Source organism: Cetorhinus maximus, chromosome 17, assembly GCF_964194155.1.
Source record: "Cetorhinus maximus chromosome 17, sCetMax3.hap1.1, whole genome shotgun sequence".
Classification (NCBI taxonomy): domain Eukaryota; kingdom Metazoa; phylum Chordata; class Chondrichthyes; order Lamniformes; family Cetorhinidae; genus Cetorhinus; species Cetorhinus maximus.
The window spans coordinates 101,594,368-101,610,832 of record NC_135895.1 but is presented as its reverse complement, the minus strand read 5'-3'; the positions used below and the strand labels follow the sequence as shown (position 1 = coordinate 101,610,832).

At 40.0% G+C, this 16,465-nt stretch overlaps 1 protein-coding gene across 2 annotated transcripts in view; it reads right to left on the bottom strand.

The window, feature by feature from the left end:
• Positions 1–16,465, bottom strand: part of aspm (assembly factor for spindle microtubules) — an 84,836-nt gene that overhangs the window by 22,218 nt on the left and 46,153 nt on the right. Inside the window, exons 15-20 of one of the 2 annotated variants that reach the window (XM_078561719.1) lie at positions 15,875–16,008; positions 13,242–13,370; positions 11,258–11,452; positions 2,997–8,123; positions 2,303–2,452; positions 795–961 (exon numbers count right to left, since the gene is read on the bottom strand). In XM_078561719.1, the coding sequence (XP_078417845.1) occupies positions 795–961; positions 2,303–2,452; positions 2,997–8,123; positions 11,258–11,452; positions 13,242–13,370; positions 15,875–16,008 (5,902 nt within the window). Of the gene's footprint in view, positions 1–794; positions 962–2,302; positions 2,453–2,996; positions 8,124–11,257; positions 11,453–13,241; positions 13,371–15,874; positions 16,021–16,465 lie in introns of both variants that reach the window. The other variant, XM_078561717.1, reaches the window with a different exon arrangement.

Here is a 16,465-nt window from a genome sequence, read left to right as displayed (position 1 = left end):
AAGTTGATTCTGGCATCATCCATAAGGGATCTCGGGTGCCCAAGAACACTAACTCATCAAGTAACCAGTTTGATGAATTCTCACAGAGAGCAAACCAGGAAGTAAAAAAGCACTGAATTTTATTCATTTTTGAACTGTTTCACGAGGAGGATGGGATTGAGACAGAAATAGAAAACTTCTTAAAAAGAAAAAAAAATGGCATGGAGCAAATGGCATTCCATACGTCTAAATTTACTTTTACAGGGCCAGAGAGGTTGTTCAGCAATTATGACTTGGTAAATTGTTAAAAACCCTGAAACACCTCATACAACAAGGAGTTTAACATTTTCGGTGGTTTTTAAGGTGAGAATGGTGTGCAAAAATTTTAAGTTCACAGCAAATCACTGATTTCTATTCTGATTGCATCTGGAATAACAGCAACAGCATTACCAATGAAAGAGCAGAGCATTCCTGTAAGAAACTTCTAGATTTACACATTTATCTTCCCATGTGCTAACCGATGTCTCCGCTAAGCTGCGTGGTCAGCCTAAAAGCTACCACAAAGGTCATGTTACATGATAAATAACGTGTGCACGCAGCCATGCAAAAACATTTAAAAGGGGTTGTGTAGTAGAGAAAAAATATTGGCCGTGCATAACAACTAGATTTCAAAGGGAAAATTAGTGTTCACACCAGAAGTTTATGTCAGTTTCACAGGATAATAACGGCAAAAGCTGACAGTTCTGTTTTCTCTACAATTGCAAAGCATGGGCTGTAATTAAAAATAACACAACTTCTTTTACTTAGAGAGTTACCTCGATCTTTCTTGTTTTGCTCTCAATCGCCGTTTGATGAATATAACTGAATTAAGTATGGACTTATACTGCTGACGTACAGTTCGAGCCTTGAACCATGCCTGGATTTTTTGTGCAGCTCTCATTTTTTTGGCTAGCTGTCTCACTTGGTACCTACGGAATGCACTCTGAAACAAAATGAAAATACACAATAGAATGTTCACTGACAATGGGTGTCAAAGTTGGTCAAGAAGAACAGAAAACAATTTTAACTGAAGTGACGCATTTCAAGTAAAGAAATGGCATATTGAGGTTATAATATTCCTGCAAATAAGACCTTTAAACTAGGGGACCCAAAAGATGTTTTCCTGTGCATAAAACTTTAAATGAAAATGTGATGGAACATAAAAAAACTAATAAAACTAAATGCTCAAATGAATATCAATGATGCAAGCAAGAGCAACAAAACTGCACAGTGAAAAACATACTTACTAAAGATATTCTAAAATTGGAATAAAATTGTTAAAATAAAATATTTACAATTAAAATGCATACTCTTGTTTATGAGAAATGCCATGCACAACAAAGCAAGAAATGGTGCTTCAGTATAGATAAGAGTTTATGTCAACAGCTAGAAATCATGCATTGACAAAAGTAGTGAAAATAGGACCTATATTCAGGATAAAACAGAAAGGAAGCACCAGAAGAGAAATTTAGTAACAAACATGTGAAGAGTAGAATATTGATATTGCTTTCAAAAGCCCAAAACCTGGTACAATTAGAGTGACACTAAGAACTGACTGCATCAAATTTTGGCATGATAAGACTAGCAGCCAGTGCTAAAGTGAACAAATCTGTTGGATGGCCTTGCAGCATTTTGTCAACAAAGAGCCAATTATTGCATCGATGATAAATCAGATTAGCTGTTGAGTACAGCTCTTCACATTGAAGTACAAACATACAAAAGGTCTGTGTGCCTAGCCAGTAAGTGAAACCAAGTCAGTGGTATAACTCTGTATTGCCAGGCCTCCTGGTGAAGAAGGTGTCAGTTTTGAAATCAGTGTGTACAGAATCACAATAGCATCACTGAAAAGGATAAGAGAGTTTAAAATTGGAAGCTAAGAAAATAGTTCACGATCCAGCGTTAGTTACTTTGCATCACTTTTTAGAGGGAAGAGAAATATTATGCTAAATTCAGAGATCAAATGTTCAAAGGCATCAGAAAAGCAGCTTGGCAGTGTGCTGATGATTTTAAAGCAAAGCACCTGGTTCAGACAATAGACATTCACAGACTTCAAAACAAAATAGAATGAAAAATTCTCTGGACGATTCTATATTCCAAAACTTTTCTTTATATGTGAAAGGTGGGAAGTGCAAGTATTTTTTGTAAAAAGGGCAAGGTTTCACAATTTGAAATTATAGGCAAGTTTAGCATGGGAATATCTGGAGCAGTGCAGCTTCATAAAGTACAATCAGCATGGATTGGGGGTGGAAAATTACCATTATTTGACAATTTGTCAAAGAAATACCTGTATTACGACAGCAGCATGCTTCATTTTAAGGTATTTCTCTTGTTCAGTCTTTCTTTGACAATAAGCTCTGTAGTGTTGCTGTATCACACATGCAGACTTCTTGTTGAGAAGGAATATTTTCCTTTGTTTCTTTCTACGATAACAAGCCTGCAAGGATTTTTAAAAACATAACTGAAGTAAACTAATGTACTTAAAGATGGAATGAAAATAGGCTACACATATTGGTAATATTTGAAAATATTCCATTTGTACATTGTTCTCCAACCCTTAAACTAAACCTTTCTTAATTAGCATTTGACATTTGCTACTTGTAAATGTAGCCAGTTATCTCGGTGCCTGTCTTTGCTGAATCACTCCCCCATTTGGCAACATACAATTTCGCACAAGAGACGAGCAGAGACAGAGAAGGGGGGAGAGAGAAAACTGAAGAGGAAAGAGAAGAGGTCAGAGGAGAGAAAGTAAAATAACATGAAGTTTATCATTCTTCACAATGATATTGGATACAGCAAAGACAAACTGGAATCTGCCTCTCGTTTTAATCACCCCCAATCAATTAAAGAACTGTTTTTATGAATAAATCAGATTTTTATGTTTACAAGTTTAACTTTCAACTGTATTCAAACCATAATACTACAAGAGGGCACCAATTTACATATTATATCCAATTTAAACTTACCATTTGAAATATTACCTGAATTTTTGTGATGCTCTGAAGAAACATTTTATAACTTCTTTGGGCAATAGCTCCTCGCATTCTGGCTTGGAGGCTGATGACTATCCGCCGGAGTGTCAAGTAAGTTGATCTTTGTTGCTTCATTAGCAGGTAGGATCTGTAATGCCTTTGCAATACAACAGCTGCTACTTTGTATTTCGTATATAGTTTTCGAGCTTCAAGACCACGGTAGTGAGACTGGACTACAATTGCTGAAGATTTCATTCGGAGGAAAGTTCTCCTATACTGAATCATACGGAGTATTGACTGAATTTTTACAGCTGCACATTTCTGTTTAAACCAGTGACGAACAACCATACCTCTGTAGGCTGCCTGAATTGTGATGGCTGCATGCCTCATGGACTGATATTGCACAAGCTGTGAATGGCACATTTTGCAAGCTCTGTACCAGCTTTGGATTGAAATAGCTGCAAGCCGCATAGCTCTGTAGCGCACCCTTGCTCGTAAACCACGGAATGCTGCTTGCAATATTATTACAGCTGACTTCTGAATCAAGTACAATTTTCTCGTGATGCACATCTGCAAAAAAGACTTAATATGGCGGACAGCCTTAATTTTTTTAACCAAATCTCGGGCTTTTTTCCCACGGTAAAATGCCTGGAAACGAATTGTTGCTTTCTTGACATCATCAAACTGTTTCATACAGGCATCCCTGATTTTGCAAGCTCGGTATCTTCTCTGTACAGCTGTTGCTGCCCAACAGAGTCTTTTGTAGCATTGGCGCTGCTTGTGCATTCGATAGTAACTCTGTATCAATGTTGCTGATTCATGCATGCTTCTCAAATGCTGTCGAACAATAATTCCTCGGTATGCAGCCTGAATATGCAGGACGCTGTTGCGAATCTTCATGTAATTCCCGTGATCGGCTTTCATTTGAAGGCGAGCTCGATAATGGGCTTGTATTATCACAGCTGCCAGTTTCAGTGCCTGATATGGGAGGCAAACCCTGTGCATCCTATATGCAGCTTGTATTACTGTAGCTGCCTCATGCCTGCACTGAATCTCTTTCCTAACTTTCATGCCTCTGTAAGCAGCTTGTATTGCTAAGGCTGCATTACGGACAGAGAAATATTTCTGTTGTTGAATTCGAGTAAGCAGTATTGCACGGTATCGTTGTTGGATTATGATAGCAGCAGTTCTAAGATTCAGATATGTTTTTCTATTGTTATAGGCCCTAAATCTTCTCTGGATAATTATTACAGCTTGACCAATTCTCCGAATTTCTTGCCTTGTTTTCATGCCACGGAAAACAGCCTGAATATGAATAGTTGCTTTCTTGGTATCAGTATACTGTTTCACACAGGCATCCCTGACTTTGCAAGCTCGGTATCTTCGCTGTACAGTTGTTGCTGCCCAACAGAGTCTTTTGTAGTATTGGCGCTGCTTGTGCATTCGATAGTAACTCTGTATCAATGTTGCTGATTCATGCATACTTCTCAAATGCTGTCGAACAATCATTCCTCGGTATGCAGCCTGAATATGCAGGACGCTGTTGCGAATCTTCATGTAATTCCCGTGATCGGCTTTCATTTGAAGGCGAGCTCGATAATGGGCTTGTATTATCACAGCTGCCAGTTTCAGTGCCTGATATGGGAGGCAAACCCTGTGCATCCTAAATGCAGCTTGTATTACTGTAGCTGCCTTGTGCCTGCACTGAATCTCTTTCCTAACTTTCATGCCTCTGTAAGCAGCTTGTATTGCTAAGGCTGCATTACGGACAGAGAAATATTTCTGTTGATGAATTCGAGTAAGCAGTATTGCACGGTATCGTTGTTGGATTATGATAGCAGCAGTTCTAAGATTCAGATAAGTTTTTCTATTGTTATAGGCCCTAATTCTTCTCTGGATAATTATTACAGCTTGACCAATTCTCCGAATTTCTTGCCTTGTTTTCATGCCACGGAAAACAGCCTGAATATGAATAGTTGCTTTCTCTTCATTATACTGTTTCACACAGGCATCCCTGACTTTGCAAGCTCGGTATCTTCGCTGTACAGTTGTTGCTGCCCAACAGAGTCTTTTGTAGCATTGGCGCTGCTTGTGCATTCGATAGTAACTCTGTATCAATGTTGCTGATTCATGCATACTTCTCAAATGCTGTCGAACAATCATTCCTCGGTATGCAGCCTGAATATGCAAGACGCTGTTGCGAATCTTCATGTAATTCCCGTGATCGGCTTTCATTTGAAGGCGAGCTCGATAATGGGCTTGTATTATCACAGCTGCCAGTTTCAGTGCCTGATATGGGAGGCAAACCCTGTGCATCCTATATGCAGCTTGTATTACTGTAGCTGCCTTTTGCCTGCGCTGAATCTCTTTCCTAACTTGCATGCCTCTGTAAGCAGCTTGTATTGCTAAGGTTGCACTGCGGACGGATAGGTACATTCCTCGCTGCTTTCTGCTCAGCACCAAAGCTCTGAATCGTCTTTGCAGTAAAACTGAAGCAGCTCTAAGAGTGATGTAATGCTTCCTGGTTAAAAAAGATTTAGCCGCTGCTTGGATAATTGTAGCAGCTTTGTGAATTTCTTTCAGCTTTTTCCGGGTTTTCATTGCACGAAATGCAGCTTGCAGCACTATGGCAGCAGTCCTCATGTTTTGATACTTTTGACATTGACGTTTTCTTTGCACATGAGCTCTGAATCGATTCTGTATTATTAATGCTGCTCGTCTCCTCGTCTGAAATTTTTCATGCATTTTGTGCATCCTGAAATAAGACTGTATCATAATACAAGCTTGCAATTTTCTATTAAATTCTTTTCTTGCAATCATGCCCTTATAAGCTGCTTGAAGTGTCATTGCTGATTGGCGCACTGTCAGATATATTTGACGTTCTTTTCTCCCCATCAACTTTGCCTTAAAACGGTGCTGAACAGTTAATGCAGCATTCTTTAGCATTTCAAACTGGTGCTGCGCTCTAAACCTTCGGAAAGCAGATTGAATGGTCACTGCAGCCTTGTGCTGCATTTTTAATTTTTCCCTTGCAGATAATCCACGGCATGCTGCTTGAAGAATAATCACTGCTGTCTTAATTTTAAGGTACTCGAGACGCTGCTGCTGCCCAACTTTGCAACTCCTATACCATCTCTGGATCACAATGGCAGCATTTTGCATTGCCAGGTACTTGACCCTTGAAGCATGTCCCCTTAAAGCTGCCTGGATTTTAGTGGCTGCTGTATGTTGAAGCTTAATCATTTTGCGCACACTGTAACCTTTGTAGGCTGCCTGTAAACATATTACAGCTTCTTTGATTCTTAGGAAGTTCTGTCTTTGATAAACCCCTTCACTGTAGGCACGGAATTCCCTTTGAATTATGACTACAGCAAAACGAATCCTAAGATACTGCCTCCTTAGTCTATGCATTCTGAACATGGACTGAATTTTAACTGCTGCTTGCTTCCACAAGTGCAACTGTTTTTGTATTAAGTACAGTCTAACGGCAGACTGAAGACATATACAAGCTTCTCTTTTTTTCAGATACTCGTTTCGCTTTTCCAAACAAAGTTTATTAGCCCGGTAACATCTCTGGACATAAGTTGTGGCTTTTTTAAGAGACCTGTAATACTTCCGTACTTGGATCATTTTCACAGAGGCCTGAATTTTGATGGTAGCATTTTTAATTTGCATGAACCTTTTGCGTGAAATATATGCACGGAAAGCAGACTGGATCTTTACAACTGAACGTAAAAGCCAAAACTGTCTTCTTGCTTGTAACCCTCTGTATGCAGACTGGAAGACAATAACTGCAGACCTTATTGCCTTGTACTCAGACCGAGCTTTCTTTTGAGCTGAAATTGCTCTGAAGTGGGCTTGTAATACACAAGCTGCAGCTTTCATTGAATAATATCTTCGCTGAGCTTGCCATCTTCTCACATGGGCCTGCATTGCAATGACACATTGTCTATTATGCAAAAACTTAAATCTTTCTTTTCTCATTTGCCAATATGACTGAATAATACATGCAGCTTTCAATTTTCTGGCAAACTGGCGAGCCTTCATACCTCGAAAGTGAGCCTGTATAGCTATCGCTGCCTTGAGCATCAATACATACTTCTCATGCTGAGCTTTTCCTTCTCTGTAAGCTCTGTAATATTTTTGGATGGCCAGCACCGCAGTTTTCATGGTGCGAAAAGCATGTTGAGCCATGCAGCATCTATACCATGACTGTATTCGAATGCAACTTTCTTTTTGATGTAAATATCTTTGTTTTCCTCTATACATTCGATACCACGACTGTATTGTAATTGCAGCTTGATTTTCTCTAATCTTTTTTTGAGCTCGCCGTCTGCGAAAAGCTACTTGCACCTTTACAGTTGCCTGTCTAAGTTTTAGGTAATGCTGCATCTCCTTCTGCCCCTGTTGCTTGGTTCTGAAACGCCTCTGCACAATAATGGCAGCTTGACGATATTTTTGAAACCTAGTTTGAGCCAACTGCATTCTTACTAAAGCCTGCATGGTGACGACCACTTTACGAACAGCAACGTACCTCTTTCGCTGCTGATACATTCTAAAAGTAGATTGGATTACTATGGCTGACTTAGTTTGGTAATAGAGCTTCCTCACTCTTGAACCACGGTAAGCAGCTTGAAATACTACCGCAGCCCATTTCAATCTCTGATATGAAACATATTCATGCTTTCCTGTCACATATGCCTTTATATGCTTCTGCAGCGTAACAGTAGCTTTTTTCCTTTTGCTGATTTCAGTTCTTACTAGATATCCTTTAGCATATGTTTGTATCAAGGATATGGACCGTTGAAACCTTTTGTATTGGTATCGACAGAGAAAACCCCTTATGTATTTCTGGAGTATTATTGAAGCTTTGGTCTCCTTCTTCAGCTTGCGTGCTTTCCACCTTCTAAATGCAGATTGTATTATAACAGTGGATTGTTTCAATTGCAAATAATTCCTTCGCTCGGCCAAAGCTAGCAGACGTGCTCTGAAATGCCTCTGAAGTGCAACAGTGGCCCATACAGTACGTTTATAAGCAGCGACTGCGATTTTCATCCTTATGAGGCTTTGTATAAGAATGCAATAGTGCTGTGCCCTCCGAAGCTGTCTTCTAGCAGTATACCCTCGCCAGTGAGCCTGTTACATAAAGAAATTGGGAAAAAAATTACAATACTCAGCAGGTTGTATCCAAAAAAAAACCAATTACTATTAGAAATTAGACCAGTACCCAAAAAACCCTCCACAGTCAATTACATCTGTGAGACTATTTCATGCAGTGAACATATAACTGTTATACCATGGCTGGGCGTACAAAACAGTTTTTATAAAACTACCTTAAACAAATCTCTGAAATACTAGTCTTTAATATTTGTTTTAAATTACCTCCCAAATTATTATTTGACAATCAAATTTAGAAGGTCAGAAAGCCCAAATTTACCTTAACTAGTATGCGCTTAATAGGATCAAAACCAGATTGCCAAATCAATTTCATAAGAAACCCTTCCTTGAAATTAAAGATGGGAATGTGTCAAAACTTATCCTTGCCCCAGGATTTGGGGAGCAGATTGAAACCCACTGTGCAACTTCTGAAATTACTGAAGAACCTGGCCAACTTGTTGTGGCGTTAAGATCTACATGTGGGAAGCTTGCCAGAAAAGTAAAATCTGCACGTATTAATCAGTCGTATAGGCAAATGAGGAAAGAAAGATTTAAGTTTTTGTGTAATAGATAATATGTCATTGCATTGCAGGCCCATGTGAGAAGATGGCAAGCTCAGCAAAGATATTATTCAATGAAAGCTGCAGCTTGTGTATTACAATGTGGCTTTACTCTTATCCCATTCGGAGTTTTCTGCAGGGCAAGATGTGGCAATTAAGATTTTGCTCATACCAACATGAAGGTCAGATTTTCAGTATTTCATTGGAAGAAAAAATGTGGTTCAAACTTCAACAAGCTTATTAAGTGCCCTTTAAAGCTTCAAGACAGCTGTTTTTGAATGGAGCTGCTGAAATACAAGATGGCAAACCACAATGCTAAAAACTTGAAGCAGTTTATATACCAGATTGCAGTAAAGAAAACAGATTAACAATTTAATCTGTACGAACTCAGAGCCACTACTGGCTCCTGGGCAATTTACACACACGGTCAAGACGGCTCAGTCAGGACTTTCAGATAAAACCCACATCTGCAACTACAAAAACTGTTGTTGAAATCCAACAACACTTTAAAATGCTTGTGGTGTTCTGCCTACATGCTGCTGAATGATCAAGGGCGTGAGATTTTGTCCAAATATGACTGAAATGAAGGCCCAATAAGAATGATACAAAGGCATCAAGTGGGATTTCTCTGGGATGTGAAAAAAAAGGTCAATTAGTACTTTATCGGCTAGGCAACTTCGATAAATCAGTCCTGCAAAAGGAAGCAGTCATGAAGATACTACACTGGACAATCACAGCTTTTCAAGCATTGGACAATACTGATATCAGCTAAGCAGAAATTATTTGTCCTGGTAGCTTACTGCTCCTACAAGACTTTAATGTTGTAATTGCTGTCCTTTGAAGGAAATACCAGAGAGAAAGAAATTAAGATTCAGGGAGTATGGAAGGGCGAAATAAAACGAAGAATTCTATAGTTATACAAGACTTTCTTACAGCTGCATTTAACGTACAGAGTTCAGTTTTGAAAAACTTAACAGCCATACATTTTTAGGTGACAACCTGGTTTGGAGTTCAGATTGAAGCATTTTTTTTTAAATGCTGGCAAAATCTGTAGCCCTTTCTTGGTATATTGATCATATGGAAAAGCAATACAGGAAGCGACTGGATTATCCAGTCAATCAAGTGTGCCTCATTTAGATATACAGCACATGTACTGTAGCATCAAACCAATGCTCTTTCCAGCCCACACCCCCACCAGCACCAACCCCTCAAATTCTGCAATCTCCTGTGAGCAGCAAATAAAAATATTCTTATAGGGAAAGCTGAAAAATTCTTAAAGTTTATTAAGAGCCTTAACAGGCCTTTGATAGTTCGGCAGGCACTCAGCTGACTCCGGTGCGTGCCTGCCGAAAGGAAGATCAGAATGACGCACAGTGATGCTGGGATGCACGGCCGACGTCACGACGTATCACTTTACGGGCCCCGCACGCCGAACAGAAGATTCTGCACTTAGTTATTGTCCAGATTGAGATATGTAGCAAAATTCAGCAAAACGGACTGGATCTCCAGTATGGAAAGAAGTGAACTAAACTCAAATCTTAGCACATTGTGGGCTGGAGGGTGGAAGGAGAAAGCTGTCAATTGATGAGCATTTAGTATCAGATGTCATTTTAAAGGAAGTGCCGGGAAGAAATGATCCCAACAGATGCTTTGTTCTTCCTCCTGGAAAAATGCATGTCAATACCAATTGTTACAATGACACCCAAGCTTTTGATGGTGCAAGACAGATCACTGAAAACAATAGGGCAGCAGTGCATTTATGTAATGGGATAGGTGTGGGAGAAAGAAGGGCGATCACTTCTTCAGCAAATGCTTTTGTTTTGAAGGAACAGCATTCTGGTGGACTGACATGCGGATGTTGAATAAGAAGTAAACATGAAACTTAATTTGCCACAAGAAAGTGTGTTGTGTCTAACCAAAATATATTTCATTTAATGGTTGTAAAAGTAGTATTTATTGTTGTTTGAAACCCAGTTGTGTTCCACAAAGGAAGCCTGCCTGTCTGCCTGTGGTTGAGGGGGCACTGTGCTTTAAGATTAGTGTTAGTTTTAGTAACTGAATCCTAACCTCATACAAGCATCCATACTCCATCAATGAGTAAAAATGCAATTTTTCAATTAACCAACCTTACAGACTTTCAGAATGAGTGCCAATCTGTACAGAAGTCTGCATCAGGTTTTTTAGGATCAACAGGATACCCATGGCCTAGATTCCAAAATCAGTACCTGGGGATGGAAAGATTGTATGCAAACTAATTTTATCTTGCACATTTTTGTTCCAATGAATATTGGGAATTTTTACACTGTTGGAAATTTTGTATGACATGATCAATTGTTAGGCCTAACAACCAAAACAAAAAAGCCTGTAGAAATCTGTATAACTCAAGTGATTAAAACTCTCTTACTGCTTCTGACCAAACTTAAAGCTAAAAGCAGAGCTTATTATTATAAAGCAATAAAACAGCAGTCATAGGCAGGGTATAACCCAAAATGGAGTACATGATGCGGCATTTCAGCCTTAAATTGTTCTTGTAATGCCAAATATTAGTCTAACCTGAATAAGTGTTGCTGCTTCATTCTGCACTGCTTGCACCTTAATCATCATCAACGCTTTAGCTTTCTTCCTTGCCACATGACCACGCCAAAGAGTTTGTATAAGAAGAGCAGCATTTGTTTTCTTCTTGACATGCTGTTTATGGAGCAATCTACGCACAGCTGCTTGAATGATACAGGCAGCTTGATGTTTTTCCTAAAACACAATTCAGTTGTTAAATTTAGAAGAACAAATTTTTATTTTAGGTAGTGCTTTTCATGGCCTCAGGACATTCTAAAGTGCTGCACAGTCAATCTTCTTACATTTATTTATATATGCTTATTTAATATGACACATGGGAAGAAAAGGAAGGTAAACACCAAGGGTGCTAGTTCAATAATTTGCATCCTTCATGCCATATTATACCTCAATGCCCGGGGTAGCCCCATTAGGACTCAATGATGAATTACAATAGCTTTCTGCCGAATGTGGGATTGTAAAATATGTAATTTGTAAGGGGACGCTGGGCACAGGCATCACCGCAGAAAGAGGATGATGCAATGGTGCCACTTGTGTATTTGATAATACTTCTGTATCAATGTTGCAAATTTATACCTATGTTTAAGGTACAATTAATTGGTTATACTACGTATTTTGTTTTTGCTACAATTAACTGGTCATCTATCACCTGTATGCATGAAATGTAATAAAGCAAAAATGGTGTACAAGTGTGAGAAAATCACTGTATAGCAGCACTTGCACAGCAATCTTGAGTATGCTGTCTTAGTAAAGACCTGATTCAGCATTGTTACAACGGTATGTGCGCGCATACTCTGGTGCTGAAAGTAATGAGATGATAACAATAACACAGTCCAACCAAAGTCATAATTTATTTAACCATTTGGCCTCTTTCCCATGGGCAATAAAGTGTAGTTACATGGATTTTAACCAAATGCTAAGACACTCAACAATTGCCCAAGTCAGTGATACAATAACAAACTTTCATGCACATTACTGGATGAGGAGCTCATGCCTCAGTAAATGACAAATGGGAGAGTTTTCTCCTTGTAAGTTGGGCCATCGGGAGTGGGTGCGGAGTGGATCGCTGCCTGCGAACCGCCATTTTACGCGGACGGGCCAATTAAGGCCCGCCCAGCGTGATGCGCACCCGGAAGCGCTCAGCACTACCTGTGCAGGCAGGGGGAGGAGGGAGAGTCGGGGCCTGTGCTCTTCTCGTGCATGCACGTGAAAGAGCGCAGAAATTTTCCTGAGGCACTGAGCTGCCTCGGAGATTAATTTCATAATAAAACATAGGAAAAAAGAAAAAAATAAAACTACTCAGACATGTCCCCTCATGTGACATGTTTATGAATTTTCATAAAACATTTTATTTAATTAATAAATCCTTCATGAAACCTCAACCCGCACATGGATGAGGTTCCATGAAAAATGCGAAGACCGCCTGAGCTCTTCGCCTGCCCGCTAACCTTAAGGTTGGGTGGACAGCCCTGAGAAGTACTTTAATTAGTTCAATAATGGCCTTAACAGGCCTTTGACAGTTTGGCGGGCGCATAGCCAACTCTGGTGCGCACGGCCGAATTGAAGATCAGAATGTTGCGCAGTGACTTCGGGACACAAGCCTGGCGTTACTGCGTGTCAGTTTACGTGTCAGCATGCGGGGCCCGCCCCCACACGCCAAACAAAAGATTCTGCCCAATGTATTCCCACACATTTGCGATTATGAGGTTTGACTACACTATAGCCTACTATAAAATGCCCATCTTTCCATTTCATCGGATTTTAAGTGTTGAGCAAATATTTAATAATCTGTGTTTTCTTAAAGGTTAACTTGTTCCAACATATATCATTGTATACTTATTGATGCCCAAAGGCCAGATGCATTGCAAAGCTTTCACTCCATACACATCAGCTAGTTTTAGCAAAACCCTTGTACGGAATGAACAATGTAGGTGACAATGAATATATTGGAAGATAATGACACTACCTGTAAAAGCCGAAGCTCACAGTTTAACTTGTATTTCCTCCAAGCAGCCTGTATGATCCTGGCAGCTCTTGCTTCTTTTCGAAGGTCCAGAAGACGAGCACAAAGGAATGAAACGTAGGTAATAACAACCTGCAAAAAATTAAATATGCATTGGTGAAACTACTTGGACAAAGTAATAACTGAAGTGCAATCTTACTTTGGTTGGGGGGGGAGGGGAATATTTAGTTAAAATAGCAATGACTATACTGGCCATTAGCAGTGACTATTATATTAGTCTCCTGTTTGTCCCCCAGTACCTTGAGGCAGAATCCATGGCCCACGATCGATGGGAGAGTTGGAACAAGCAATAAAATGGATGGAAAAAAAACAAAGCCCGTGGGCTTCAAAGCTGGTGGGCTTTTGTTCACATCATGCCTCTATGCACTGATCCTACAGATTTGGGAGGAAAACGAACCACCCCCCACCCGCTCCCCCCAAAACCTCCCACCACCAAATTTCAGGGAACGAATGTGACAATTGTAACTATCTTCAAAATAAATCATGTTGTGGAAACTATCAAAGTATTTCCCTCTTGTCCATAGCACAGAAAATCCTATTACCAATTCTCGTACTTCCTGTGGCTGAGGAAATCCTCCCAGAGACAGTGTGGCTTTAGACCTTCTAGAAGAACCTCATGAATGATCTTTCTTGCCAGAAAAATCCAACAGAAATGCCAAGAACACCATTAGGGACTCTTCATTGCCTTCATTAACCTAACCAAAGCATTTAACCCTGTGAATCACAAGGTTCTGTAGATTGGATATCCAAGTCTTTGGAGCACAAGAAACTTCATTACAATCCTGAAACTGCTTCATGATGATAAAAATGCAACTGTCTTGAGTGGGAGATCTGAAAGACACCTTGAAAGTCCAGACTAGTGTCATGCAAGACTGTGTGATGGCCCCAATAATATTTACATTCTACCTGACTGTGGCTATTCACCTCAAAAGTCAACTGCCCTCTGGTGTGAGTATTTTTAAAAATTTATTCATTCATGGTATGTAGGCATCACTGGCTAGGCCAGCATTTATTACCCATTCCTAATTGCCCTCGAGAAGGTGGTGGTGGTAAGCTACCTTTTTGAGCCACTGAAGTCCACCTGGTGCTGGTGCACCCACAGTGTTGTTAGGAAGGCAGTTCTAGGATTTTGATCCAGCGACAGTTAAGAAACAGCAACATAGTTCCAAGTCAGGATGTTGTGTAACTTGGAGGGAAACCTGACGGTGGTGGTGTTTCCATGCATCTGCTGCCCTTGTTCTTCTAACTGGTAACGGTCAGGGATTTGAAAGGAGCCTTGGTAAGTTGCTGCAGTATATCTGGAGGATGGTAAACACTGTGCCATTGTGAGTGGGTGGTAGAGGAGGTGAGTGTTTAAGTGCTGGATGGGGTGCCAAACAAGTCGGCTGCTTCGTCCTGGATGGTGTCGAGCTTCTTCAGCATTAATGGAGCTGCACTCATTCAGGTACATGGAGAGTAAAAATACCACCTGCATAGAAAACTTTAACCTCAGACACCTCTGTGCCAAAACTCAATGAACTACCATAGGCATACATGATCTACTGTTTGTGGATGACTGCAGTGTCATTACCCACTCTCAATTTCTTCAATTTCTTTCTGCATACAAGGGCCTGTCCTTGAATGTTGCCAAAACAAAGCTCATCAACTCACACCTGGACAGCCAAATATTCCACTTCCCATTTTTTTTTTGAAAGAGACACCATACCATGGCAGCTACCTCTCTCAAAAGGCCACCATTGACAAAGAGATCCAACACCAGATCACCTGTGTCAGCTCAGCCTTCTATAAACTGCGATAGTGAAAGTTAGACAACAAAGACCTCAAGTCAACAAAAGTCCTGGTGTACAGAGCAGTTGTTGTCAACACAATCCTGCATTGCAATGAGATCAGGACTGTGTATCAGCAACACACAAGAGCACTGGAAAAATTCCATCAGCAATACTCCACCACATCCTCCAGATTCAATGGGATGACCCTCGAACAAAAGCTGGTTTCTTTCTTGAAGCCAGCTTCACCAGAATTTAGGCAAAACTCCTGCAAAATCAATTGGATTGGACTGGGAACCATGCCTAGATGGCTGAAAAGCATCTCCACAACAGTTCCTGTTTTCTCAGCTCTCAAAGACACTCTGAAGCTCTCCGCAAATTACGGCAGCATTGACATTAATGACTGGAAGAAGCTTGCCCATCAACATGCATCGTACTTTCAGTCCAAACATCTTAATGATGAGGCAGAGTGGCAGCAGAGAAGAAAAGAAAGAAAGCAAATCCTGCACTCCAGATCACACTGTGGGACATTCTGCCCCATATGTTCAAAGATCGGAGGGTTGAGAATTGGCCTAGTCAGTCACATGAAGACCCATGGCAGGAACTTGTGGCATCATCCACAAATCAAGGAACAGTTGACGACATAAATCAACAATGGTTTGATAAAAAAGGGCAAGTTCAGAACTGAGCCACGTAGACAACTTATAAAATATCAGTTGGATAAATCTTCAAGTATTATTCTGTACAGAATTAAGAAATTACAGTGTATTATTCAATGCTTTCACCTGAAGGCCAGGGTGTTAAGCTTACCTTCTCCTCCGGGATTGTATTCGACATATCTATATGGCGAATCATAGCTGGGACACCGCCAAGTGCCGCAACTGCAGAAGTCACCAAGTTAAAATTCTTTTTTTCATTCTCCAGTAATTCTTCATAGAGTCTAGCTGATGAAGAAGCTTAAAAGTGAAAATAATACATTATTATGTAACATTTGAACAGCGATATTCAAAGAAACAGGAAGCTCAAGTTCATATCTAACCATTTATTTAATTATATCAAAAGCCAGCATTTAATTTTAATACCACAAAGATAGAATCATAGAAGTCTACAATAGAACACAGTCTGTTAGGTCTCTGCTGGAACAATCTAAAACCAGTTCCATTGCCCTGCTATCACCCCATATTTTCCTCATCATCAAATATTTATTGACTTGTCTTAAAAACATGCAATAGCCTCTGCAGCATGTCAATTCATGATCCAACTCTGCATAAAAGCTGTCCAAATATCTCCATTTTAACTTGATGACTCCCAAGTCACCGATTTATGAACTGGAGAAAATTCACCCCATCAAAACCCTTCATAAATTTTAAAAACCTCTTAAATCTCTTCTTGAACTTCCCT